The following is a 27,729-nucleotide window of genomic DNA, read 5'->3' on the forward strand; positions in this document are numbered from 1 at the left end:
ACCAGTGGAAAGACATATGATCAAAAGGTGAGATGCATTTATATCATTAGACGAAATTGTTTCTATGATTAGAAACAGGAGATTTGGCTGTGTGTTTTGCGTAAAACCAAATTTCGCTGACAGAGAGTTAGGGCCAGGACACCTTTAAGTAGTTGCAAGTTCAATTGGCAGACTCTGAGACTTCAACAGGAGGACAGTCATACAGGGAAAGGCATCCAGCAAGACGCCACATCTGCATGTGCAGGAATGCTGTCTCCTATGGCAACAGTCTTTACCAGTTCTTCACACTAAACATAACAGTTCCTTTCACTTTCACTACAATCACTTCTTGTAGTTCTTCAGCCCACTGAGCTCCCTGTCTCTCTCTAATCTTCACCGTGGTATCGTCCTCAAGCGTTACCCCCGCTTCTCTGCTGGGTCCCTAGCTTGGCACTCTAGATACCTCTCAAGCTTCACCCCTGCTGACCGGCTCGGTCCCTGACTTGACACACAAGGCTGTTCAGCAAGCGTCTCCTCCGCTGGTTGGGTCCCTGACTTGATCACCGCCTGAAGTTTCCCGATTCTTCATCGTCCCCGGTTGGTGAGAATACTGCTCCGGTACTTGCTTCAGTTACTCACTGTGGTCCCTGGTAATATGGTCGTTGGTCCCTTAGTGGCGACAGCTTTCCCTCTACCTCCGACCAAGACAAATTCTCCGGCCGACAGAACCGTCACTTTTGGTTGGATTGCAATCCCAACCCTGCGCTCTCTTGCTCATGGATAGGCCCTCAGACAGCCTTGTAGCCAGATGTGCCCAGGATAGGCCCAATCTAGCAGCCCGGGCAATACAACACACGTCCACCCAGACAGCTGTCCAGGTGGCACCCAATCCCGATCACCTGACTCCACCCAAATATATGGGTTCTCCCAGCAGGCCAAAGGGATCAAGAAAACTGCTGCCCATTGGCTGAGATACCCCACATGCCCATAACCTGACCTTGTGTTGCCCTTCTCATATTTAGTACCCCCAAGTACCCGGCCACCTAGTGGTAGAAGAGAAAAGTGCAACAAGGCCAAACTTAGGGAGAAATCAATAGATCTCTAACAATCAATCAAGATAACTAGTCCTGGCAAGTAAATTTGTGAGGAGTTCCCTGACTAAACTCCAGGGTGCTACATCTATATCAAAAGAAAAGGAATCCGCTGCTCCAGGTGTGTGCACAATACCTTGATTGGAACCAAGTAGGAGTGCTAGCCCCGGCCCGCCTCTGTGAAAACTTGAGAAAAAGAAAAAATGGCTGCACATACAAAGTTTCCAAAAATGCCTTTTATTGCAGATGGTCAAAATACACCAGGTGTCAGTCAAGTAGACACGTTTCACACATCTGATCTGTGCTTAATCATTACCATCTATATTGTCTGTTACCCTTTTCACAGAAATATTGCAATAAACATACTTTCTATGTTATCTTGCAAACCTGGCCTTTTAGTGGGTCCTGAGGACAGGAGTTGAGAACCGCTGACATCCACTAGTGCCAGGTGTGCCAGAGGGGGCTGAGACTGTTATTGGGGTTTAGAGGCAGAGTAACGGACAGAACATACTTAAGCGGCTCCTACGGGGGTAGCGCTACATAAACAACAAAAACCAAGCAGCTCAAAAACTGTTCCTTGTGTCTGGATGAAAGTGTGGAAAATGCTTGTTGCCTGGCTGTGCAAGAGTGGGGAACCCAGTCATCTGCAATCCCTGCAGGGGTAGTGCTACACATTATTATTTAAATCTGACTGGGAAGCGGGGTTCCCCTCACATCCTGTTGCGCTGTACCCATCAAGTAGACAAGAAGCATAAGAAATTCTCTTAAAGCAGTTGTAAACCCCGCTTGGTCATTTTTACCTACAGGGAAGCCTATAATAATGAATATCTCCTAAACCTACACAGTTTAGGCAATATTCACATTGCATGCAGCCACTGACATCAGCGAAGCATGCACTCTGAAGGTCTGGCGGATCGTGCCGGAACTTCAGAGATCCTTGCTGGAACGGAGGACTCCCGTGTGCATGCACCGGAGCCAGCGAACCCGTAAGAAACATTTTTGTCAAATTTCGTTTAGTTTATTATTAATTTTTCGATTGAATTCCAAAGTTTTGAAACCATTTGAATCAGTCGAAAAATGACCGACCGATTTGAATTCTGTGTGAAGAATAGCTGGTTGCTAAGCAGTGGCTGGGAAGCCGGCCGCGTCCTTAACAACCGATGACTCATCAGCTGTCAGCGGGCTTCCCCACCGACAGCTAAAATGTAAACAAAACAATGCCGGCAATAGAAAATATAGGAAAAAATAGCGTGGGGTCCCCCCAATCCATACTAGACCCTAATTCCAAGCCAAAATTTTAAAAAATAACAGCGTGGGACCCCCCCTTTTCTGAGCCATATCAGGCCACATGCCCTCAACATAGGGGACAAGGGTCTCTTCCCCACAACGCTGGGCTGCGGTTGTGGAGCTCTGCAGGCGGGGGGCTTATCGGAATCTGGAAGCCCCCTTTAACTTTTGTTAAAAGCGGACCTCAGATGCTGGCCCCCCCATGTGAATGAGTATGGGTAAAACTCCGCCTGCGACGAAGGCTGACCGCCTACTCTGCCGGCTGACAGTTCTTAAATATATAAGGGGTAGGGCCACCTGGTGATCCCCGCCCCTTGTGACATCGAGGGGCAAAGTCACCCGCACGTATAGCATAGCTTTTAAAAAAAATTTTGCTGAATGGGTAGGTACCCCATACTCACTCACATGGGGTGGAGGCAGGATCTGGGGGCCCCTTTGTTAAAGCTTCCGGGCCCGCTGCTTAACGACCTGATATTCTTCACACAGAATTTGAATTGGTTGATCATTTTTTTCATTCGAAAGCTAATTGTTCTGAAAATTTGGAATCTGTTAGAAGTTGAATAAGCAAAATTTAAAGCATTTCAACGAAATTCGTTACTATTCGTTGCTATTTCATTTGGAGATTTGAATAAATCAAAATCTCTGAATAGCCAAAAATGTGTCCGAATTTGTATTCATACCAAAATGAATTACACGTGTCTAACATACACCATGCCAATGAACTTCTTTTATTGGTTCCCTTTCAGTCTGTTTAATCTTCCACTGAAAGTGTGTTGTTTGAAAAGTGCAAAAAATACCTGTTGATCCCGCCAGGAATTCAGAGCTGTCCTGTGCCCGGTGCTCACTTCCTGTGATATGTCAAGGAGAGTGATTATCCCTCCCAGTCCTTGTGCTGAATCTACAGAATGATTGGCCTTGTGTTGTGGAGATGAAAGAGTAGGCGGGTCTGAGTAGTTTGGCAAGAGAAAACTGTGCAGGGCTGACACCATCAAGTCCACAAAAATTCTGTGTGCTATCTGTCAGGACTAAAGGCCCGTACCCACAATCCGAAAATTGGAAGTAAGATTTTTTCTGACGAACGATCTGCCGATTTTCAGATCATTAGTACAGTGCTTTTGAGAGCCGGTTGCGATTTTTCATCCGACAAAAGCTGGATGTGCAGACTATAAAATTTTTGTCGGATGTGAACTCAACGTCCGATTTTCGTTTCATTAGTACGGTTTTCTTCCAAAAAAAAAAAATCGTACGAGCAAGACTACGCATGCTCAGAAACGAAAGAGTACATACAAAACAATTCAACACATTACGTCACTTCTGAAGTTGTATTCTATCATACGAGAATTTTTCGTAGGGTGAGTAACCTCTTTTCTTTCGATATGAGACTCACATGCAACAAAAACGGATGAACGCCCAAAAATCTGATCGTGTGTACAAGGCTTTAACCTACATTCACACTAATGCGCTTTTTTGTGCGTTTTCTGTTTTGCAGAAATGCACTACAGTCCATTTAACATGGTTTCCCATGGTACACGTTCACATCTGTGCATTTTTGGAAAGGGTCAGGAACTTTTTTCCCCACAGCAGATTGCGTTTAATAAGACTTCAATGGAGTCACACCAGAAACGCAAGTGTTGCATTTTTGATGCGTTCAATACGTTTTGCATTTTTTTCCCTTTAAAAAACACCGTATAGGGGGGCATGGCCTGACACCGCATGGAGAAGGACGCTTTCACGAGGAGCTCCGTCCGTTAATCCTGCTACCTAACAAATCCTGAGACCCACAGACGACCTTTTTAGATCAAGACTTACCTCTCAAGGCCCCAGACTTCTGGCATCATGTCCCTGACAAAAGCGCAGAAAACCGCCGGGGCGAAACTGAAACAATTCCGCCGGCAAGACAGAGAGGGCACAAAGGAAGATGGCGGTGCTGTAAAGACAGGGGGCGGCAGGTGACACAGACAGACTACTGGAAGCAATCACATTCTGCCAGACCTCGCTGACTGCTCAAATTGAGGAGGTCAAGGTAGACATCTCCCTGATAAGGCAGGGTCTCCACAGTGGAAGATGCCATCCCACCACTACAGACAGGATCAGACCGCATGCAGCAGCAGATACATCAGCTTCTCTCCAAACAAGATGACATGGAGAACAGGCTCAGGAGGTGTAATCTGCGCTTTATTGGCAGAGAGGCAGAAAGGCCTTCTCCCCCATGTTGGTGGTTGAGAGAGCACACCGCATGCCAGCCAGACCACACCCACAACGGGCTCCCCCCCCCCGCACATTTATAGCTAAATTTGTCAACTATAAAGATTGGGATGCAGCCCTGAGAATGGCAGGGTAAATATCCCCTATGGGAATATCAGAGTTGCCATCTCCCCAGATTTCTTGGCGGAGGGCCAACGTCGCCGCCAAGGCTTCATGGAAGCCAAGCGCAGACTGAGAAATCAATACCTCAAATACGCCATGTTGTTCTCTGCATGCCTCAGAGTAGAACATGATGGCCGAGCACTCTTCTTTGAATCTTTGAAGACCCAGAAGAAGTGATCACCTGGCTGGAGCACCAAGTAGCCCCTGAGAAAGCGGATTGATGACACTATGAGCATGATGAACTACACCCTATTATGTCCGATGTGGGCACAACGCACTGGAGACCTGCTATGCAATAGCAGCAGGTCCTGAGAAGGTAGAGCCGGGGGGAGACAGGAAGTCCCCACTGTATCACAGTCACTGCAGACGCATATGGGACTTGGCCTCCACCAAATTGGAGATGCCACAATACAATGACTACACGCCACTATGACATAACAAAAATCTCCCAGAATTCCTTCACATTCCTTCAAATTCAGAACACAGAGGTCTGGACCACTCAGGGAATATATTACATGCACCATCTGCTGTCAGGTGGAACTCTCAAAACCTTTAACACACTTAGGGAGGAATTCACACTCCAAAACCACATGTTCTTTAGATTCTTACAGGTACGACATGTGACCCAAGCACAATTCCCACAAACCTTCCCGCAACCTACCCCTAACCCTATCATGGCAATAGTTAAGAGCACAGACCCTCAAAGACTGATATCGACGTTCTACAACATGCTCTCTACTCCTGTCTCTACCAAAGTACTTTATGACCTGAAGCCCCACTGGGGGAGAGAGGTGGGACCACTGGAAGATGAGAAATGGGAGGAGGCATTGGAGCCCTGCAAGTCTGTGTTTCCCAAGCTCTCAGACAGACTTTCCCAGATCTACATACTCCATCGGGCAGGGCTGGTGCAAGGATTTTTGACATCCTAGGCGAAACCTCACTTTGCCCCCCCTTGGCTCCACCCCTGAACCCACCCCCTTTGCCCTGCCCATGTATACCTCACTTTTTTAATGAAGCGCCCATCAAATGCAACCTCACCAGCGCCCATCAAATGCAACCTCACCAGCGCCCATCAAATGCAACCTCACCAGCGCCCATCAAATGCAGCCTCACCAGCGCCCATCAAATGCAGCCTCACCAGCGCCCATCAATGAATGTTTGCTTGCTTCCATTCATTCGGGAGTCGGGACACAGACACAGTCCTCCGCCGCTGCGCCTCTGACACAATGTGCGAATGGAGCGGCGGCTGCCTGCTGATGCTGAGACTTAGTTGCTTGCTGCAGAGAGAAGAGAGTAGGAACACCAGTGGCCGGGCACCCTAAGCGGCTGCCTAGTTTGTCTAGTGGTAGCACCAGACCTGCCATCGGGCATACCTCACCCCCCTCGGAGTAGCTAGATATAACTGTGGCCAATCCACCCTATCCCAGATGTATGGTCAGGAGACGGCATGTTTTTCCATCTAATCTGGATATGCCCCAAAATACAAGGCCTCTGGACACAAATAGTAACATTCCTACATGACACATGGGCTCCCCTCTGGCATAGAACCCAAAACAGTGCCTACTTGGGATACTTCCCGACAACACCGACAAATACACAGATTTTCCTCCACGAAACCCTGTTTTCGGCCAGGAAAATCATAGCCAGTAAATGGATGAGACCATATGCTCAATAAAAACCCTTGTTCAACGTAAAAAAAAACCACTGTATAGAGCTGGTTGCTAAGGAGCGAGCTGGGAAGCCAGCCACCGCGTCCTTAAAGTGGAGGTCCACCCTGAAGAAAAAAATTGCACAAAAAAATACCAAAAAAAATGGAGGAAAAAAAAAATTTTTTACTTACGTGAAATGGCTGTTGCTAGGCAGTCTTCCTAATCTGCCTCTTCCTACACAGTGGTGATCTTCAGTCTTCTCCTCCCTGCGCTGTCTTCTGGGGAATGGGGCGCGGTGTGTTATGGGAACAATGTGTGTCCCACAACACATCGCGTCCCATTCACAAAGCGCCGTTCACGCGTGCGCAGTAGGAAACTGGCAGTGAAGCCACAAGGCTCCACTGCCTGTTTCCCTTACTTAGGATGGCTGTGCCGGGACCTGAGAGCCGAGGGACGGGACGGCCTCGGGTGGCCGACATCCCAGGCACTCAGGACAGGTAAGTCTACTTATTTAAAGTCAGAAGCTACAGTGTTTGTAGCTGCTGACTTTAAAAAAAAAAATTTAGCTGGCCGGAATCCCACTTTAACAGCTGATGAGTCATCAGCTGTCAGTGGGGATCCCCACTGACAGTTAAATGTACAAAAAGAGAATTGCCGGTTAAAGAATCTCAGAAAAAAAAAAGGCGTTGGTTCCCCCCCAAATCAGGTCTGGTATGGATTTGGAGGAGAACCCCAGCGATGGCGTGTGGTCGCTCTGGATATAGAAGCCTGTGTGGGGTATCAGAAAGGGACCCACACACGCCATCACTGTAGTATCAGCCATATCTGCACACGCTGTTCATACCCAGTGCCAGGCACTTTTACATGTGAGTGCAACTTGTACTACTACTGACTTTATACTTTTATTAAAAATGACTACACTGTAAGACCTTTACCCTTGTCTCCTGTGGAGTCATTTTTCATATCCTAGCTTCATCCAGAGAGGCCATTGGAGTGGAGTGGTGCTGACAGTGGAATCAATTTGGTATTCCAAATGCGCTTTTTCACCACCCTGTAAAAAGGGGTCAAACATTTTTGGTGAGTTGCCACCTTCCCATTGAGCACTCGTGGTGGAAGAACTAGAAGTTTTCAAAGAGCAATTGTTTTTGGTGTTGGGATACATGTCACTTGTGGACTCTAAAGCCTCGTACACATGGTGCTAATATCAGAAGGGGATTGTCGTTTGACAGGCTGTTGTCCGAAATTCTTACCGTTAGTACACTCCTTTTGACAATTGTTTTCCAATTTTCGGACAACAAATGTTGGATAGTAAATTTTTGGCGAACGATGGCTCCATGTCCAACTTTCGGATGGTCAGCACAAAAATCCATCACACAAAAGTCGAAAGTACAAACACACATGATCGGAATCAAGGAACGACTGGGAAGAGTTCGGTCTTGTAAACTACCATTTGTAATCTAGAATTAACATTCGTGACGCGACAATTGCTGAAATGTCAAAATACTCATCTTCTTTAATGGGATAATAATGAAGCTGCTTTGCTGGTGATAATGATGTAGTTATGCCAAATGTATTTTAAAAGGCTTTTGTTTTGAACGATCTGAAAATCGCGAATCAACGCTCACCAAACTTCTACTAACATGAAATTAGCAGAAGGGGCCCAAAGGGTGGCGCTCGAGAAATGAACTTCCTCTTTATACTCTCATAGTACGTCACTACGTTCGTGTTTGTCGAACGACAATTTCCGTAATGTTAGTATGCAAGACAAGATCCAGGCACACGCGCTTTTGACAAAAATCAGACGCTCGTTCGTCCAACAATCGAACCGTGTGTACGAGGCTTTAGACCCCATACACACTATTATATTTTCTGCAGACTTTTGTCTTCAGATTTACCAAAGCCATGTAGTGCGAGAGCCGGCCTGATTGCATACAAATTGAAACTCTTATGCCCCGTACACACGGTCGGACATTCCGACAACAAAATCCATGGATTTTTTCCGACAGATGTTGGCTCAAACTTGTCTTGCATACACACGGTCGCGCAAAGTTGTCGGAAAATCCGATAGTTTTAAACGCGGTGACGTAAAACACGTACGTCGGGACTATAAACGGGGCAGTAGCCAATGGCTTTAGTTTCTTAATTTATTCTGAGCATGCGTGACACTTTGTCCGTCGGATTTGTGTACACACGATCGGAATTTCCGACAACGGATTTTGTTGTCAGAAAATTTTATAGCCTGCTCTCAAACTTTGTGTGGCGGAAAATCCGATGGAAAAAGTCCGATGGAGCTCACACACGGTCAGAATTTCCGACAACATGATCTGATCGCACATTTTCCATCGGAAAATCCGACTGTGTGTATGGGGCATTAAGGTTTGACCTCATATTATATGGTTTGGGTCAGTGGCGGAATTACCAGGGTCGCAACAGTCGCACTTGCGACTGGGCCCTGGCAAATCCCGCCACTGTAAGGGGGCCCCACGACCGCACAAAAGACTTCCGGTCCAGCACCTGGTGTAGCGGCTGCTGTTTCTCTCACCTCCGGCTCCAGTGACTGGCCTCGCAGCGTGTGAGGGGAGCTTCTGTTCCCACACGCTGCAATTACACTGTAGGCATCTCTCCCTCTCCCCCCCTTCACACTAACACAGAATGAAGTCCCCTCCCTCTTTTCCTCGGCTCGGATGTCAGAGACTCAGAGACAGGAGAAGGAGGGGGAGGAGAATGGACACAGCACTCAGCATCAAGAGAACGGGACATGCTGATCTGAGGTTTGTACTGAATCTTAATGTTTGGCACTGGCAGGGGAAGGAGACAGTAAAGGGGACTCAGAGAAGGGGCAAGTTGTTAAAGAAGAATACATGCAGTGATTTGGGGGGATAGGAGGATGCCTTATGTGTTACGGGGCAGTTTGGGGGGGGACTTGTGATTGGGGGGGTCAGATTTTTTAATTACCTCCCTTCCAGCACAATTTCTCTCCCCTCCCAAAGTGCCCTCTAACACATAAACCATCTTCCTATCCCCCCAAATCACTGCATGTATTCATCTTTGATAACTTGCCCCCTTCCCTCCTTCTTAAAAGACAAACTGGCTGCTATTGAGGGGACAATCATGGTGTCTGGGGTCCTGGGTACCTTGCTAAAGATTTAGGGCGATTGATTGCTCTAGGTTCCTATGCTAGTGCCTCCTTGTCAGGAAAGTTAGTGGAGCCAAGTGCCTGAACTTTTTTTTGGCACTGACCCCCAAGACTCAGTGCCGGTTCACACCACAAATCACATAGGAACGCTCTGTGCTTTCCTTTGCAATCCACATGCCTTCCAGGTGCTGTGCAATTTCAGTCCTTTCATTTTAATGGGCTGAAACTGTGTCGGTCTGCACTAAGAGCTGTGAATGCACTGCTTTATAAAATGCACAGCAACTGGATCGCATGGTACTACTGATCAAACACTCTAGTGCAGGCAAACACTGCATTTGTGACCTGCATTTGGGTTGTCATTAACCCCTTTCCACACACAAATATGCGGCCTCTCAGCGCCTGGGCCTTGGCACAGAGAGGCCACATATTTGCATGAACTGTGATCAGTAGTGATGTGCATGCCTTCAGCATCCCCTTATCAGTTACCGGTGTCTAACTGAAAGCTCCCAATCACTGCAAGCGATCAGGAGTTTTTGTATCACATGACTGCCAGGAGGCACAGCGTGAAGACGTTAAGCTGACGCCCATTACAGATCGCTATGGCAGTGCATTTTGAATGCAGTGTGGGAAATGCACACAAAACACAGGTTTCCCTCACAGCATTCTGGTATAAACAGACCCTTAATCCGGATACACAGGATTTCATTTGTATGTCAGGAAGGTCCCACCAAAACCAGGACAGTTGGGAAGTATGGATTTGGATTTGTGACAGAACTGGGAAGAGTACTTATGCTGGCATAGGGGAAAGAGAATGCATGCTGGGGAGGATGGGGGGGGCGGATTTGACCCAGGATGAGGGGGGGGGGTTGGTTCTGCTGTAAGGGAGGACCTGGAGGAGAGGATCTGTGCTAGAGGTGGGGAGAGGATTTTTGCTGAGAGGAGGATTGGGTGGGGATGGATTTGTCCTGGGGGGATTTGAAGAGACGTCCTTCACGTTGCATCCCATCACAAACACAGGCATAATGCGAAGGAGGTCCCAGCACAGCTGTGGACAGTAGGGGTGGGGGTTGCATTGTGGAGGGGGGAGGGGTGGCAGGTGGATGGTGGAGTGGAAGAGCATCAAAAATCGAAATGCACCTTCACCGGTGTAGACAAACATTCTTGCACTGGCTCTTCTGTTAGACCCCTTTCACACTGCTGATGCCTGGGCGTCAGCGATAAAGCGGCGCTATTTTTAGCGCCGCTTTACTGTCGTTTTAGCGGCGCTATTCGGCTGCTAGCGGGGCGGTTTTAACCCCCCGCTAGAGACAAAAAGGGGTTAAATCCACCCGCAAAACCCCGCCAGGGCGGCGTTTTGCCAGCGGTATCGCAGCACTGCCCCATTGATTTCAATGGGGAGCAGCGGTGGAGGAGCGGTGAGTTCACGGCTCCAAAGAAGCTGCTGGCAGGACTTTTTCTGATGCCCTGCCAGCGCACCGCTCCGGCTTTCACACTGGAATGAATGTAGCAGCTGTTTTGGGGCAGTGTGAAAGGGGTCTTACTGATAACCGCCTCCTGACTTGGCCCCCTACCACTCCCCACCGCTGCTAGCCCAATGCTGCCAGTCTGACATTCCAACCTCCATCAGTGTCCCCAATGTAAGCCACTTGCTGTCATAGCTTTCCTCCTGCACCACTGCAGCTCATATTCCTGGGATTGGCAAAGGGTATGTTGGTTCTCCTGTCATGGGTGATCTGCTCAGGGTCCGCTCACTGAGCCTGTCAGTACCATCCTGTTTAAAAGCCTTTCAGATGCTGGGAGTGCAGGTCTTACATGCCGGTAAAATCTATCACATTTATGGCAGTACTTAAATGCAGGTGGAACACAGTGGTGGAACTACCAGGGTCACAAAGGTTGTACTTGGGACTGGACGCTGGTGTTCTACCACCATGATGGCAGAAAGGAGGCCGCTGTGAGACCCTAATAAAGGGCCCCACAATCAGAGTAAAGGGATCCAGGCCCGGGATCAGAGGTCAAGGGGGCCCTTCATGGTTTCTTGCACCGGGGCCCTGAAAGTTGTAGTTACGCCTCTGGTTTGGGTAAATCTGAAGAAAAAATCTGCAGAAAATCTAATAGTGTGTATGGGGGGTCTTAGCTTGCTATATATTGTTTTCACATTGAATTCACCTTGCAGTGTTATATGCTTATGATATTGATATTTACGTTTTGTTTTCATTGTTGTACACATGAACACAGCGCTTTCCCTTTTATTCCATATACAAACTCACTCATATACTTCGTAACAATTCCAAAAAGTTTGACAGGATATGGGATCCGTGGATTTGTTATATTCCAGCTCCCCAATGAGCTCTGGGTTGACCCTCTTCCTTTTCTTTTTCTTCCTTTTATTTCCCTCTTTCTCTGATATCTACATTTAATGTACATTTGGTTGTCTTTGGGGCCTCACACAGTTGTGGGCCCAAGATCATCTATCTTGCCCTTGTTCCTGTCCTCCATCATACATAGCTGTATTCCTGGCTACCGATAAGAAATAATTACATTAGCTGTTTCGCAAGTTCGCCGAACAGCGAACAATTTGGGGTGTTCGCGGCAAATTCGAATGCCGCGGAACACCCTTTAAAATCTATGGGAGAAATCAAAAGTGCTAATTTTAAAGGCTTATATGCATGGTATTGTCATAAAAAGTGTTTGGGGACCCGGGTCCTGCCCCAGGGGACATGGATCAATACAAAAAAAAGTTTTAAAAACGGCCGTTTTTTCAGGAGCAGTGATTTTTAATAATGCTTAAAGTCAAACAATAAAAGTGTAATATCCTTTTAAATTTCGTACCTGGGGGTGTCTATATTATGCCTGTAAAGGGGCGCATGTTTCCCGTGTTTAGAACAGTCTGACAGCAAAATGACATTTCGAAGGAAAAAAGCCATTTAAAACTACCTGCGGCTATTGCATTGCCGACAATACACATAGAAGTTCATTGATAAAAACGGCATGGGAATTCCCCACAGGGGAACCCCGAACCAAAATTTTTAAAAAAATGACATGGGAGTCCCCCTAAATTCCATACAAGGCCCTTCAGGTCTGGTATGGATATTCAGGGGAACCCTGCGGCAAAAAAAAAAAAACGGCGTGGGGTCCCCCCAAAAATCCATACCAGACCCTTATCCGAGCACGCAACCTGGCAGGCCGCAGGAAAAGAGGGGGGGACGAGAGTGCGCCCCCCCCTCCTGAACCGTACCAGGCCACATGCCCTCAACATTGGGAGGGTGCTTTGGGGTAGCCCCCCAAAACACCTTGTCCCCATGTTGATGAGGACAAGGGCCTCATCCCCACAACCCTGGCCGGTGGTTGTGGGGGTCTGCGGGCGGGGGGCTTATTGGAATCTGGAAGCCCCCTTTAACAAGGGGACCCCCAGATCCCACCCCCCGTGTGAAATGGTAAGGGGGTACTTACCCCTACCATTTCACTAAAAAACTGTCAAAAATGTTAAAAATGACAAGAGACAGTTTTTGACAATTCCTTTATTTAAATGCTTCTTCTTTCTTCTATCTTCCTTCATCTTCTTCTGGTTCTTCTGGTTCTTCCTCCGGCGTTCTCGTCCAGCTTCTCCTCCGCGGCGTCTTCTATCTTCTTCTCCTCGGGCTGCTCCGCACCCATGGCATGGGGGGAGGCTCCCGCTCTTCTCTTCTTCCTTCTTCTCTTCTTCATTTTCTTCTCCGTGCCGCTCCGCATCCATGCTGGCATGGAGGGAGGCTCCCGCTGTGTGACGGCGTCGCCTCGTCTGACGGTTCTTAAATAACGGGGGCGGGGTCACCCGGTGACCCCGCCCCCTCTGACGCACGGGACATGATGGGACATCCCTGTGGCATTCCCCGTGACGTCACAGGGAAGTCACGTCAAGTCACCGTGCGTCAGAGGGGGGTGGGGTCACCGGGTGGCCCCGCCCCCCGTTATTTAAGAACCGTCAGACGAAGAGACGCCGTCACACAGCGGGAGCCTCCCTCCATGCCAGCATGGGTGCGGAGCGGCCCGGAGAAGAAAATGAAGAAGAGAAGAAGGAAGAAGAGAAGAAGATGAAGAAGAAGATGAAGAGAAGAGCGGAGCCTCCCCCCATGCCATGGGTGTGGAGCGGCCCGAGGAGAAGAAGATAGAAGACGCCGCGGAGGAGATGCTGGACGAGAACGCCGGAGGAAGAACCAGAAGATGAAGGAAGATAGAAGAAAGAAGAAGCATTTAAATAAAGGAATTGTCAAAAACTGTCTCTTGTCATTTTTAACATTTTTGACAGTTTTTTAGTGAAATGGTAGGGGTAAGTACCCCCTTACCATTTTACACAGGGGGGGCCGGGATCTGGGGGTCCCCTTGTTAAAGGGGGCTTCCAGATTCCGATAAGCCCCCCCGCCCGCAGACCCCCACAACCACTGGCCAGGGTTGTGGGGATGAGGCCCTTGTCCTCATCAACATGGGGACAAGGTGTTTTGGGGGGCTACCCCAAAGCACCCTCCCAATGTTGAGGGCATGTGGCCTGGTATGGTTCAGGGGAGGCGCACTCTTCTCCCTCCCTCTTTTCCTGCGGCCTGCCAGGTTGCGTGCTCTGATAAGGGTCTGGTATGGATTTTTGGGGGGACCCCACGCCTTTTTTTTTTTTTTTTTGGCGCGGGGTTCCCCTTAAAATCAATACTAGACCTGAAGGGTCTGGTATGGAATTTAGGGGGAACCCCACGTCATTTTTTTTTAAAATTCTGGTTCAGGGTTACCTGTGGGGAATTCCCATGCCGTTTGTATCAATGAACTTCTATGTGTATTGTCGGACGGCAATGCAATAGCCGCGGGTAGTTTTAAATGGGTTTTTTCCTTCGAAATGTCATTTTGCTATCAGACTGTTCTAAACACGGGAAACATGCGCCCCTTTACAGGCATACTATAGACACCCCCCAGCTACGAAATTTAAAGGGATATTACACTTTTATTGTTTGACTTTAAGCATTATTAAAATCACTGCTCCTGAAAAAACGGCCGTTTTTAAAACTTTTTTTTGCATTGATCCATGTCCCCTGGGGCAGGACCCGGGTCCCCAAACACTTTTAATGACAATAACTTGCATATAAGCCTTTAAAATTAGCACTTTTGATTATTCATGGTTCGTGTCCCATAGACTTTAACGGTGTTCGCGTGTTCGAACAAACTTTTTTCCTGTTCACTTGTTCTGGTGCGAACCGAACAGGGGGGTGTTCGGTTCATCCCTATTACTCAGTCCCATTATTGTTCAAGACTACATTTATTTTTTTCTGTTTTGTTTTTTGAGGGTGATGGATAGTACATTTAACCCTCAGATGTTAACCTGAGACAATTTTCTACCTATTGTAGACTTTTTTTGTTCTGATGTTGGATTATACTTATCCTTATTGTTCTTATCTTATTTGCCAACGTTTTGCTATGGTGTCAACCGAAGAATTGGCTGTTCCAGTGTTATTTCTGTTTTATCAGATAATTCAATAAAAACACTGAAATATATAAAAAAAAATGATGTGGGGTCCCCCCCATTCCATAACAGACACTTTTCCGAACATGCAGCCCAGCAGGTCAGGAAAGAGAGGGGACAAACGAGTGCCCTCCCCCTCCTGAACCATACCAAGCCGCATGCCCTGGGTTGTTATTGTTGTGAGGGTCTACAGGTGGGGGGCTTATAAGAATCTGGAAGCCTCCTTAAACAAGGGAGTCCCCAGATCCTGCCCCCTCATATGAATGAATAGGGGTATAGGTCTGGTATGGATTTGGGGGGAACTCCACACCATTTTGTTTTTATTGTGACAAGTTCCCCTCCAAATCCATACCAGACCTTAAAGGGCTGGTATAGATCCGTGGGGGGGGGGGCGGAAACCCACGCTAATTTTTTCTCTCTAATTTTTTATCCGACAATTCTTTTTTTTACATTTAGTTGTCAGCAGGGAACCCCACAGATAGCTGATGACTCATTGGTTGTTAAAGACACAGCAGCCGGGTTCCCGACCCACTCGTTAGCAACCAGCTATACACAGTGTTTTTAAAGGGAACAAAAAAAAGAAAGCACAAAATGCATGCAAAAACGCATTAAAAGTGCAAGTTTAAAAACACAAAACACCGCAAAACGTGCCTGAAAAACACATCAACCGCAACAAAGTGAACTTAGGCTTAGGGACTTTTCTGGTGGAATAAGCAGGTATTTTTTGGACTTGCAGAGACTTTAATGGTATGAACATTTTGAAAATGCACATGTATTGCAGATATGTACTGTAATGCCCTGTACATACGGTCGGACTTTGTTCGGACATTCCGACAACAAAATCTTAGGATTTTTTCCGACGGATGTTGGCTCAAACTTGTCTTGCATACACACGGTCACACAAAGTTGTCGGAAAATCCGATCATTCTAAACGCGGTGATGTAAAACACGTATGTCGGGACTATAAACTGGGCAGTGGCTAATAGCTTTCATCTCTTTATTTATTCTGAGCATGCGTGGCACTTTGTCCGTCGGATTTGTGTACACACGATCGGAATTTCCGACAACGGATTTTGTTGTCAGAAAATTTTATAGCCTGCTCTCAAACTTTGTGTGTCGGAAAATCCGATGGAAAATGTCCGATGGAGCCCACACACGGTCGGAATTTCCGACAACGCGCTCCGATCGGACATTTTCCATCGGAAAATCCGACTGTGTGTACGGGGCATTAGAGTTTTTTTTTTTTTTCTTATTTGTCCTGGCATATAATTGAAGCAGTTATACTGACAGCAATATAATTAAGGGGCTCTGTCCCCTCCCAACTCCATCTAATACTAAAATGTTCATTGATTGTTGGCCTTCAATCTCTTGTGTGTCTGCTTCCACCACAATACTGATGATGACATAAGAGATATTACTGACCTGTCACTGTGAGGGTGAGATTTCTGGACAGTTCAGTCTGCAGAGATCGGTGATTGATAATACAGGAATAGGTGTTTCCATTGTCCTCCATCTTGGGGTTCAGGGTCAGTAGACTTGTCACATAGTACGTCCCGTCTGAATTCATAAGCACATTCTTCATACAAGTCCATACCTGCAGGACCTCACAGTCAGAAGAATCCTTCTGCTGACCCCAGCGTATGGAAATATCTTTTGGATAAAAATTGTAAACTTCACACGTCATCGTCTTCTCAGTCCCCTCCTCGATGGTTGGATCTGCCGGTGTCACATTAACCAATGGAGGAGCTGTACAGAGAATAATCATTATTAATCTAATCTGCAGAAAATATAGAGATCATATCTACAGACTGTACAGTATATAACAATCAGGAAGTATCAGACTGCTGTATATACATCCGTCCAGGAGAAGCTAGAAGTAATGTACCGCATTTCCCTAAAAATAAGACCGGGTCTTATATTAATTTTAGCTACAAAAAACACACTAGGGCTTATTTTCAGGGGATGTCTTATTTACAGTATGTACAATAATCTACATTTATTCAATTCAAATGTTTGCCAAACTGTATGTTAAAGGGAAATCTGTTTTGCGCATATGCTCTTTTTTTTCTACAGGAATAAAACAATAAAATGTTTTTAAAAAGGTTCCTGTGTCCCCTGTCTTCTCTCCCCCTCCCTCCCTGTCAGCTCAGGAGTCTGCATTATAAAAATCCTGTAATCTCTCTAATCTCAAAAATAAGCCCTAGTTAAAGTCCTTGTAAAATCATGTAACCCACGCTGTAAAAGGATTATATAATGTCCAATGTGTGTCTTTATGTAACATTATTGTGGAAAATACATTTACAGCACCACTGGGCGCTCATGTGACCCACCGGAGCTCTTCTTCCCCGCTCCAAGCACTGCAGAGGGAGGGGCGCTGACCTCAGCCAGGATATACATGATATAATGAGTGGACATTGTTAGTCCACCCGATGGTAACCAACAACATGGCCGCCACCAAGGTGGCGACAGCTTTTTTACTTTTTAGCCAGTGTTATGTGAAAACAGCCAACTCGCTGTGTACCGTACTTAATACGCTGCCGGTGTTCTGTGAAAGCTACAAAGTCTTCGAAATCTGAAATTACTGCTGCTGGAGAATCACCGAAAGTGGCATGATTGGATTTTGACGAGTTGGCTGTTTTGGCAGAACACCGGTGTGTGACCTGGCTGGCTCGATGCGGATGCTCAGATCTCATCACACATGCGCAGTGTCCACCACTCAAGTCTGCTCTCTAGATCTGCTGGGATCTAATGCTCCACTGGAGCGAGAGCTGAGAGAATCCTGAGATGGAGAAGCCAGACCATATCACTTTTCCAGTCTGCACTGAGAAGCAGAACCAGGGAGAGGAGGACATGGCTCAGACCGGAGATGTGAATAGGCAGACAATGAACCAGCAGGCATAGGTGCGAACAATAGGAACGCCATCAGTAAGGGTGCAATGGATCAAAAAACTCACGGATCGGATCGATCCTCGGATCAGAGTCACGGATCGGATCATTTTCGGATCAGCAAAAAAAAAAAACAAAAAAAAAAAAAACCAAACACACAAATCTTGTTACACCCATCGGAGTTTTAGATTTAAAAGCTATTTTCAACACAAAACGGAGCTTATATGCATAAATACAGTATTTGTAGATCGGACGGACTGTTTAGATGTTAGATTTTGAAAGCAACAGCAAACCTGCTGACCTTACATGGTTGCTAATGTGACAGAACACCTCTGATTTTCACATTTAACGTCCCCCACTGTAATACAGCCACATGTCCCCCACTGTAATATAGCCACATGTCCCCCACTGTAATATAGCCACATGTCCCCCACTGTAATACAGCCACATGTCCCCCACTGTAATATAGCCACATGTCCCCCACTGTAATATAGCCACATGTCCCCCACTGTAATACAGCCACATGTCCCCCACTGTAATACAGCCACATGTCCCCCACTGTAATACAGCCACATGTCCCCCACTGTAATATAGCCACATGTCCCCCACTGTAATATAGCCACATGTCCCCCACTGTAATATAGCCACATGTCCCCCACTGTAATACAGCCACATGTCCCCCACTGTAATATAGCCACATGTCCCCCACTGTAATATATAGCCACATGTCCCCCACTGTAATATAGCCAGTCCATGTCCCCCACTGTAATATAGCCAGTCCACATGTGATGTCCCCCACTGTAATATCCACACAGACTTCCCACTGTATACATTAGTGCTGTGCCTGTTAGTCATACCTTGGTTTAGAGAAGCTGCCAAACCCACGAGTTGGGGGCGGGGTGATGACATCAGCACAATGCTCAGCGCCGCCGGGTGTACCAAGATGGCCGCGGCTCCGGAGCTAGGCCGAAGCCGCGGCCTTTCCTAAAACCTGAGGCCGCGGAGCGCCCCGCGGAGCGCGGGTGTGCCGATCCGAACAGGTTGGCCCGTTCGGATCACGGATCGGTGACGATCCGTTGCACCCCTAGGCATCAGGGAAAGAAAAGGGGCGGAAATGCGATGGAAGAAGAAGGAAACCACAAGGTGAACCCCCCCAACCCTCCACGAAAGGCGCTCTGGGGTGTCCATGTGGTCACCCGAAAAAATAAGCCAAAAAAAAAAGGGCTGGCATCAATAAAATAAGAGCACACAATATAGGTCCAGGAGATGTTGCTTAGAGATAGGCAAATTGCACATACCGTATTTATTAGCGTATAACACGCGGCGGCGTATAACACGCACCCCAAGTTTAGAAGGGATTTTTAGGGAAAAAAACTTTTAGGAGGGAAGTTTAAGAAAAAAAACTTACGTTTAAATGCCCATCAATGCAGCCTTATCAGTGTCCATCTGCAGCCTCATCAGTGTCCATCTGTACCCTGTCCCTCATTGCAGCCTTGTCAGTGACCATCTGTACCCTGTCCCTCATTGCAGCCTTGTCAGTGACCATCTGTAGCATTGTCCCCCATGCAGCCTTGTCCCCCATTGCAGCCATGTCAGTGTCCATCTGTACCTTGTCCCTGATTGCAGCCGTGTCCCTCATTGCAGCCTTGTCAGTGTCCATCTGCCTTGCCCTGTGTCGTTTGGCTTTTAAAAATGGCGCCGCCATTCTCGGGCGCTCCCGGCCATCCTCGGCGGCTCTCGGCCTCTCCTGTCGGCTTTCGGCCATTCTTGGCGGCTCTCGGCTGCTTTCGGCCATTCTCGGCAGCTCTCGGCCGCTTTCGGCCATTCTCGGCGGCTCTCGCGGGACTGCGAGAGCAGCCGAGAATGGACGAAAGCCGCCGAGAGCGGCCAAAAGGCTCACTAATGGCGGGGGATCGGCGTATAACACGCACCCACGATTTTCCCCTGATTTTAAGGGGAAAAAAGTGCGTGTTATACGCCGATAAATACGGTATATGCATTTACACATCTTTTTTTTATGTGGACCTTATAACACAACCACAAAGACAAAGTTTAATTTACAAAAATTTTAAATAGAATATATACAATATCAGAAACATATAACTTAGCTAGGAGACAAAATAAAAAACACTCACATACTTATACCTCCTTAACGTAATTAGTATCTGGTTCACAGAGCACAATGGCAGATGTTAACAGCTAATGAAACTTATGGGGATGAATAAAAGGGGGTTCAATTTACATTTAAATTTACATGGTAGCCTTTAGAAAGTGGATCCAGCGGCCTTCAAATTGTAACAGTCTCCTGTCTATCCCTCCTCCACGTACATGGGGAGGGATATATTCCAGTGCCATGAACTTTATCATTTGAAGATCAAAGTCATGGAAAAGTCCACTATGACGGCTAATTGGCATCTTTGTTTTATGTTTTTTGTATAAGGGAGAAGTGGTCATTGACCCATTTCCAGAATGGTAATTTGGTCTTGCCGATAAAGAAACACCCGCAGAGGCATTTCATTAAATATACTATCCCTGGTGTTTGGCAGGTTATTCTGTGCCTAAATAGATGGGTCTGATTATTAGGGAGTATAACCTCCTGACTGTTCAGCGTGTATCGACAGTACTCACATTTTCTACAAGGGTAGGTACCAGATGAACCCAGGACTGTCTTTTTTTTGAAGTAGCATAGTGGCTTTGAACCAAACAATCTGTCACGAGGGCCACGTACCTGATGTGAGACCAAAGTAGTGGGGAGGCCTTCCTTGCACGGGTCCTTAAAGCCAGTGGAGATGGAGACAGAGACTTGGTGGACACAGAGTGGCAGGGGTGCCAGGGGTGTGGAGCACTGTGCAAGCCTTAGTCCAAGATCCGAGCTGAGGTCATGTCCAGTTGGGCAATGAAACATAAAAGGGTTAATCTGAAGAAGAATGGTCGAGATCCAAGCTGGGGTCGGCAAAGAAGTAGAATGGTTAAGGTACAAATCCGAGGTCAATGGCAAGCAGCAATTAAGAGTAGTCAAATAGGTTTCCAGGTCACAACAGATTCAGACAGATCTCACATTAGCACAGAAACAAGGGGGGGAGGGCTGAAGATAATTCAGCAAGTTGGCAGTGTCTGGGCTGGGCTTATATAGGGAAGTTTGAGGTCACTTCCTGTGCGCCTCCTGGGGATTTTCCTGCCTTTTTCCATCAGGTTGATGTCATTTCCTGTACACGTCCTGGGCATTTTTCTGCCCTTTTCAAGTCTTCTGTGCAAGTGCGGGTTGGCGCCCTGAGGGGTCTTTGGTGCATGCTCAGTTGACACGGATTTCCTCTTGCGGCAACGCGCCATTGGTGCATGCGTAGTAAACCCTGGACTCTTACAGAGCCCCCCCGAATTGGCGGCCTCCGGACACCCGTCCGGGATAAAGCTCACTGAAAGAACTGCCAGAGCAGATCTGGAGCGTGGATATGCGACTCGGGTTGCCAGGAATTCTCTTCAGGGCCGTAACCCTTCCACTGTGCCAGAAATTGGCGTCCGTGGCCCCTTCTACGGCAGTCCATGATGGCCTCCACCTCGTACTCCTCAATCCCTTTATTCATAGAGGGAGGTGGAGGATGGGCCCCACATTCAACAAAGGGGTTCAGGGCCACGGGCTTCAGGAGGGAGGCATGGAAGACGGGGTGGATCCAGTAAGTTGAGGGCAGTTTGAGTTTGTAGGCAACAGGGTTGAATCAGGACATGACAGGGAAGGGCCCAATGAACTTGGGGCCCAATTTCTTGGAGGGACAGGCTAACTTTAAATGCCTGGTAGACAGCCAAACCTTGTCTGCAGGTTTCTGCAAAGAGAGGCAGAGAGTGAGATGTGAAGATTTAACAGCGTACTGTGAAACAGATAGGGGTTCGATCCACTTACTTAGCCTAATAGGACATCCCTGAGGACAGTCACCCACTCCACCACAATATAGCCATAGATTGCTCAAGCGATGGCGCTGACGGTCTTCAGTTGTGAGGGGTGCACGAACTAAGCTGAGTTGCATCGGTTCTGCGTCATGAATTGGGGTTGATGCGTGGGTCTCAGGGGTTCTCAGGTGTGGAGCCATGGGCATTTTCCCGCCTTTTCCCATCAGGTTGAGGTAATTTCTGTGCATGTCCTGGGCATTTTCCTGCCCTTTTCCATCAAGTCTTCTGCGCAAAAGTGGGTTGGCGCCCTGAGGGGTTTTGGTGCATGCTCAGTTGGCACGGATTTCCTCTTGCGGCAACACGCCATTGGTGCATGCGTAGTAAGTCCTGGACTCTTACAAACGATCTAGATCCTTGAAGGATTGTGTATGTAAATTTTTGGTTTCATTTTTATATATTTACATATTGTGTTATCTACTAGTAATAGTGGCCAATATTTGTTGATAATATTTTTAACCTGTTTTTAACCTGATGCTGCTTCGAGTATGTGGTCCTTACCGACTGGGAATCTTGTTTGGTCTTTTGTGTATAAATTAGTGAATTACGCTGATGAGCATTGGCCCTGTTAAACATCCTCATTTTTACTGCATTTCCTCCGAGAGCGGAGGTACTGGCTGTAAGTATTACTTCTTAGTAGAGGTTTGGGGTGGGAACTAGAGGCATGTAGAATCGAATTGCCAGCAGATGGTTTCCTGAACAAGGACGTGCCCAGGGAGCCATCTGGGTATATCCAAAAATGTGATCATAGATTGATCACACAACATGGTAAATTTCAAATTGTAATCATTTACACTTAAGATGTCCATAAACTGCAAATGGGTACCAGACCATATACTTAGCACATCGTCAATGTAACTATGCCAGGTAACAATGTAATCCAAATATTCATTAATATCTTCTCATAAAATTCTCTCTACCACCCCCCCAGGTACAGGTTAGCATACGATGGGGCACAACATGTCCCCATCACAACTCCCTGCACCAGGAGGTAGTGGGAGGGTCCAAACATAAAAGACAAAAGAGCAGCACCAATCTGAGTGTAGTAATTATAAAAGCACACTTTATTCACAAATAGTTGCACTGAGTAGATTGCAGTTATTTGTGGGCACATCGTTAGGTAGTGACCGAAGGGTGTCACAGGAGTCCAGGGTGGCTTGGTGCAGCGCGATCCCGTCGAGCTTGGTGGCGCCGGTGGTTTCCGGTGTCCCGGGCTTGATGTGTGAGGATCTAGCACAAAGTTGTTGGTGCGCTACGACCTTTAGTCCTAAATCCATGTACATACGCTATTGTACATGTCTACAAACCTCACTTTGTAAATTAAGCGTTTATGGGGGGCTGTATCAAATGCTTTTGCATAATCCAGATACACCACATCCACAGGCTTCCATTATTTAGACAACAACTCACTTCCTCGTAGAGTGTTAGCAGATTGGTCTGGCAACAACAATCCTTCATAAACCCATGCTGATTAATACTTATGATACTTGGATATAGTCCCTTATCATCCCCTCCAATAGTTTACATATTATCGATGTTAGACTGACTGGCCTGTAGTTTCCAGGGATATATCTCGGCCCTTGTTGTCTACAATCAACTGGTACCATTCCAGTCAGTAAACTCTCCATAAAAATTAGGAACCATGCTCTGGCTATAACCTGGCTAAGTTCTTTTAGGACTCTTAGGTGTAAGCCATCTGGTCCTGGTGATATATTTGTGTTTTTGAAGTCTTTTTTCTTAGTTTCTGTTAGCCACAAAGGTACATTCTGTGACGTGTTACTAATGATACAGTCTTGATTACTATATCTCTCCTTTTCCTTTGTAAAAACTGAGGGGAAGAATGCATTTAGTACAATTGTCATCTCCTTGTCATCTGTAACCACTCCAAAGACATGCTGGTAGGTTAATTGGCTTCTGTCCAAAATTGGCCCTGGTATATGGGTGTGAGTTGGGGACCTTGGATTGTGGACTCCTTGAGGGTAGGAACTGATGTGGTGTATGTGTGGAGCACTCCGTACATTGACGGTGCTATATAGGTACCTTAAATAAATAATGAAAAAAATAGATGAGCATCTTAACCACTTCCGGACCGCCGCACGCCTATGTACGTCCAAACTTTGAAGGGGGATACCATTGTTATGGCAGCAGCTAGTTGCCATAACCCCTGTATCCCAGTTTTCGTGCGGCGGTCCTCTTTCTGATAAAAGTGGTCCATGCGGCGGATTCGCCACAAGATCACTTTTATCGGTGGCGGGAGAGGGCACCCGCCGCGATCCGGTGCCCTCCGCCACGGCGGAGGCTATCGCATCCATCTCCCTCCTGTGCCTGGAGACGAGTGAGGCTAAGATGGTGCCCACTTGTCTCCATGACACTGCTGAGGGAAGCGACGTCAAAATGTCACTTCCGCCCACGCCTCTTAAAGGCATATTTTTTTCAATGTCATTTTTTTGAATGACTTTTTTTTTCCATTGCATTTTAGTGTAAATATGAGATCTGAGGTCTTTTTGACCCCCAGATCTCATATTTAAGAGGTCCTGTCATGCTTTTTTCTATTACAAGGGATGTTTACATTCCTTGTAATAGGAATAAAAGTGACGCAATTTTTTTTTAACACAGTGTAAAAAAAAATTAAAATAATGTAAAATAAATAATAAAAATAATTTTTTTTTTAAAACCCCCCTGTCCCGACGAGCTTGCGCGCAGAAGCGAACGCATATGCGAGTAGCGCCTGCATATGAAAACTGTGGTCAAACCACACATGTAAGGTTTTGCCGCGACCGGTAGAGCGAGAGCAATAATTCTAGCCCTAGACCCCCTCTGTAATGCAAAACATGCAACCTGTAGAATTTTTTTAAACGTCACCTATGCAGATTTTTGAGGGTAAAAGTTTAACGCCATTCCACGAGCGGGCGCAATTTTGAAGCGTGACATGTTGGGTATCAATTTACTTGGCGTAACATATTTCACAATATAAAAAAAAATTGGGCTAACTTTACTGTTGTCTTATTTTTTTTTTAATTCAAAAAAGTAATTTTTTTCCAAAAAAGTGCGCTTATAAGACTGCTGCGCAAATACAGGGCAAAAAAAAGTATTGCAATAACCACCATTTTATTCTCTAGGGTGTTAGAAAAAAAAACATATATAATGTTTGGGGGTTCTAAGTAATTTTCTAGAAAAAAAAAACTGTTTTAAACATGTAAACACCTAAAATCCAAAAAGAGGCTGGTCCTTAAGTGGTTAATGAGACACAATGTACAGGGATAGGGACAATTGTAGACACTCACTCAGGTTGAACTGGATGGACTGGTGTCTTTATTCAACCTTACCAACTATGTAACTATGTAACTATGTAACTATATGTAACTATGTAACCAACTTTCCTTCATCGTCCTTTATGGGGCTAATATGGTCTGACCTCGCTTTCTTACTATTAATATATTCAAAAATTTACTTGGAATTTTTTTTTACTATCCTCCACTGTGTGCCTTTAGTGGTCTATTTTAGCCACCCTGATTGCATTCTTATACCTGCTGCTGCAATCCTTGTAGTGTTGGAATGTTGACAATCACCCTTCTGCCTTATAATATTTTAAGATATTTTTTTTTCTCTTTTAGAAATCTTTTTTCATTAAAATTTAGCCACCCGGGTTTAACTTTTGCTCTCTTATATTTGTTGCCCATTAAAATGCACTGGATGATGCCTTTTATTTTATATGTCCTTAAAGCACTCCCATTTTACCTCAGTGTTTAATGTACTCCTACCCATTCACCAAAAAAGTGTCAAAAAGTAAAAACCACAAAAGACAGTTTTTTAAATTATTTTTTAATAAAGGAATTGTCAATTTAAAAATTGTCCCACGGTGTCCATCCATCTTCAATCACGGCGCCTGACGGACCTAAGAAAAAAACTCTGCTGGAGCACCACATGGACATCGCGGGACACTTTTTTTATTTTTAATAAAGGAATGGTCTTTTGTGATTTTTACTTTGACATTTTTTTGGTGAATGGGTAGGGGCACAATGCCCCATACCCATTCCCATAGGGGGGGCTGGGATCTGGGGGCCCCTCTTGTTAAAGGGGGCTTCCAGATTCTGATTAGCCCCCCACCCGCAGACCCCCACAACCACCGGGCCAGGGGACGAGGCCCTTGTCCCCATCAACATGGGGACAAGGTGCTTTGGGGGCAACCCCAAAGCACCCTCCCCATGCATGTTAAGGGCAAGTGGCCTGGTATGGTTCATCCCCCCCTTTCCTGGCCTGCCAGGCTGCTTGCTCGATTAAGGGTTTGGTATAGATTTTGGGGGGGACCCCACGCCATTTATTTAAAATAAAAATGTACTCTGCAGAAAAATTGGGCCTTGGGCGTTGGTGGTGCCCTAAAACAAAAATATTGTTGGAAGCTAGCATCAAGATTCAGGAGGGACAAGATAGGCAGCATAGGCAGTCTTCAAGGGATCCCAGATCCATAGCAAATTCAATCAGTTCATCAGGGGCTTGATAGCTGCTGATCAAGGACTGATTCATTTTTATAAATGTGAGCCTATCAATGGAGTCTGTGGACAGGCACACTCTTTGATCTGTTACAAACCCTCCAGCAGCACTGAATGTCCGTTCAGAAACCACGCTGGATGCAGCACAGGCCAGTAGCTCGATTGCATATTGAGCAAGTTCTGGCCAGTGGTCCATCCTCAAGACCCAGTAACCCTGTGGATGCTCAGTTGGAAAGGTCTCCAAGTCTGCTCTTGCCTCCAGATATTCCTGCACCATAAGATGCAGATGCTGGTGATGGTTGCATGAACCTCTCAGCTCTTGGCGCTGAGGACTGAAAAATTGTTTAAAGGCGTCAGCCGGCCACCTTCTCCACCGATCTTCCTCTGACCGAACTAAGCCTTTAGAAACACATTGTCCAGCACCAGGAAATGGTAACCTCCCAGGGTCTGGAAAGGTGTTACACAAAGTTTTCTTCAAGGCCTCCTAAAGATGTTTCACCCTCTGCTCCCGAAGGCAGGATGAGTTCTGCAACTTTACCCTTGTAACGTGGTTCATGAAGGGTTGCCAGCCAGTATTGATCACTCTCCTTGATACCACAAATCCTAGGGTCCTTTTGCAGGCTTTTTCAGAATCAGGGAGCCTGTGCAGCGTAAGTTTGCAGAGGCATGAGATTCTGGGTCACTGAGGATGACATTGTCAGGAACTACCTCCTCCCAGCCACGTACAACGCCTTGGGTTTCTGGGGACTGAAAACCATCCCTTGAAGACTGCTGCGTGTTATCCTCTACATCCATGCTGACACAATGCTCCTCGTTTTCCTGTGTGTTTGGCAGCCCCACAGGAATGCCATCTGGATAAAGGGTGCCTTGAGAGGAAAGGAAGTCCTCCTATTACTCCCACTGTTCTGCCTCAAGTGCCCTCTCCATGATTCCATGAAGCGTGTGCTCCAGCAGGAAAACTAGAGGGACAGTGTCACTGATGCATGCATTTTCGCTGCTCACCATCCCTGTGGCCTCCTCAAATGGTGACGGGACAGTGCATGCATCCTTTATCAGTAGCCACTGGCGTAGGGAAAAGAAGCCAAGCACCCCTGAGCCTGTCCTGATGCCATATTCACGCAGGTACTCATTGATGGCTCTCTGTTGTGTGCAGCCACTGCAGCATTGCCAATGTTGAGTTCCACCTGGTGGGCATGTCACACATAAGGTGGTTGGTGGGCAGGTTAAATTCCCGTTGAATGTCAGCCAGCCGATCACTAGCATTGTATGACAGCCGGAAATAACTTTTCTGGCCTGCCTCAGAATATCTAGTAAGCCTGGGTACCTGGTCAAACGCTGCACCACCCAATTCAGGACGTGCGCCAAGCATGGGACATGTGTCAAGTGTCCCTGTCATAGGGCAGAGAGAAGTTTGGTGCCATTGTTG

General features: G+C 46.7%; 1 protein-coding gene across 1 annotated transcript in view; it reads right to left on the reverse strand.

Moving 5' to 3' along the window:
• LOC141111801 (hemicentin-1-like) overlaps positions 1 to 27,729 on the reverse strand; it is a 236,467-nt gene that overhangs the window by 109,451 nt on the left and 99,287 nt on the right. The window contains exon 3 of the mRNA XM_073603936.1: positions 16,411 to 16,734. Coding sequence (XP_073460037.1) covers positions 16,411 to 16,734 — 324 coding nt within the window. The remainder of the gene's footprint in view (positions 1 to 16,410; positions 16,735 to 27,729) is intronic.

This window comes from Aquarana catesbeiana, linkage group LG11 (assembly GCF_042186555.1).
Source record: "Aquarana catesbeiana isolate 2022-GZ linkage group LG11, ASM4218655v1, whole genome shotgun sequence".
Lineage (NCBI taxonomy): Eukaryota > Metazoa > Chordata > Amphibia > Anura > Ranidae > Aquarana > Aquarana catesbeiana.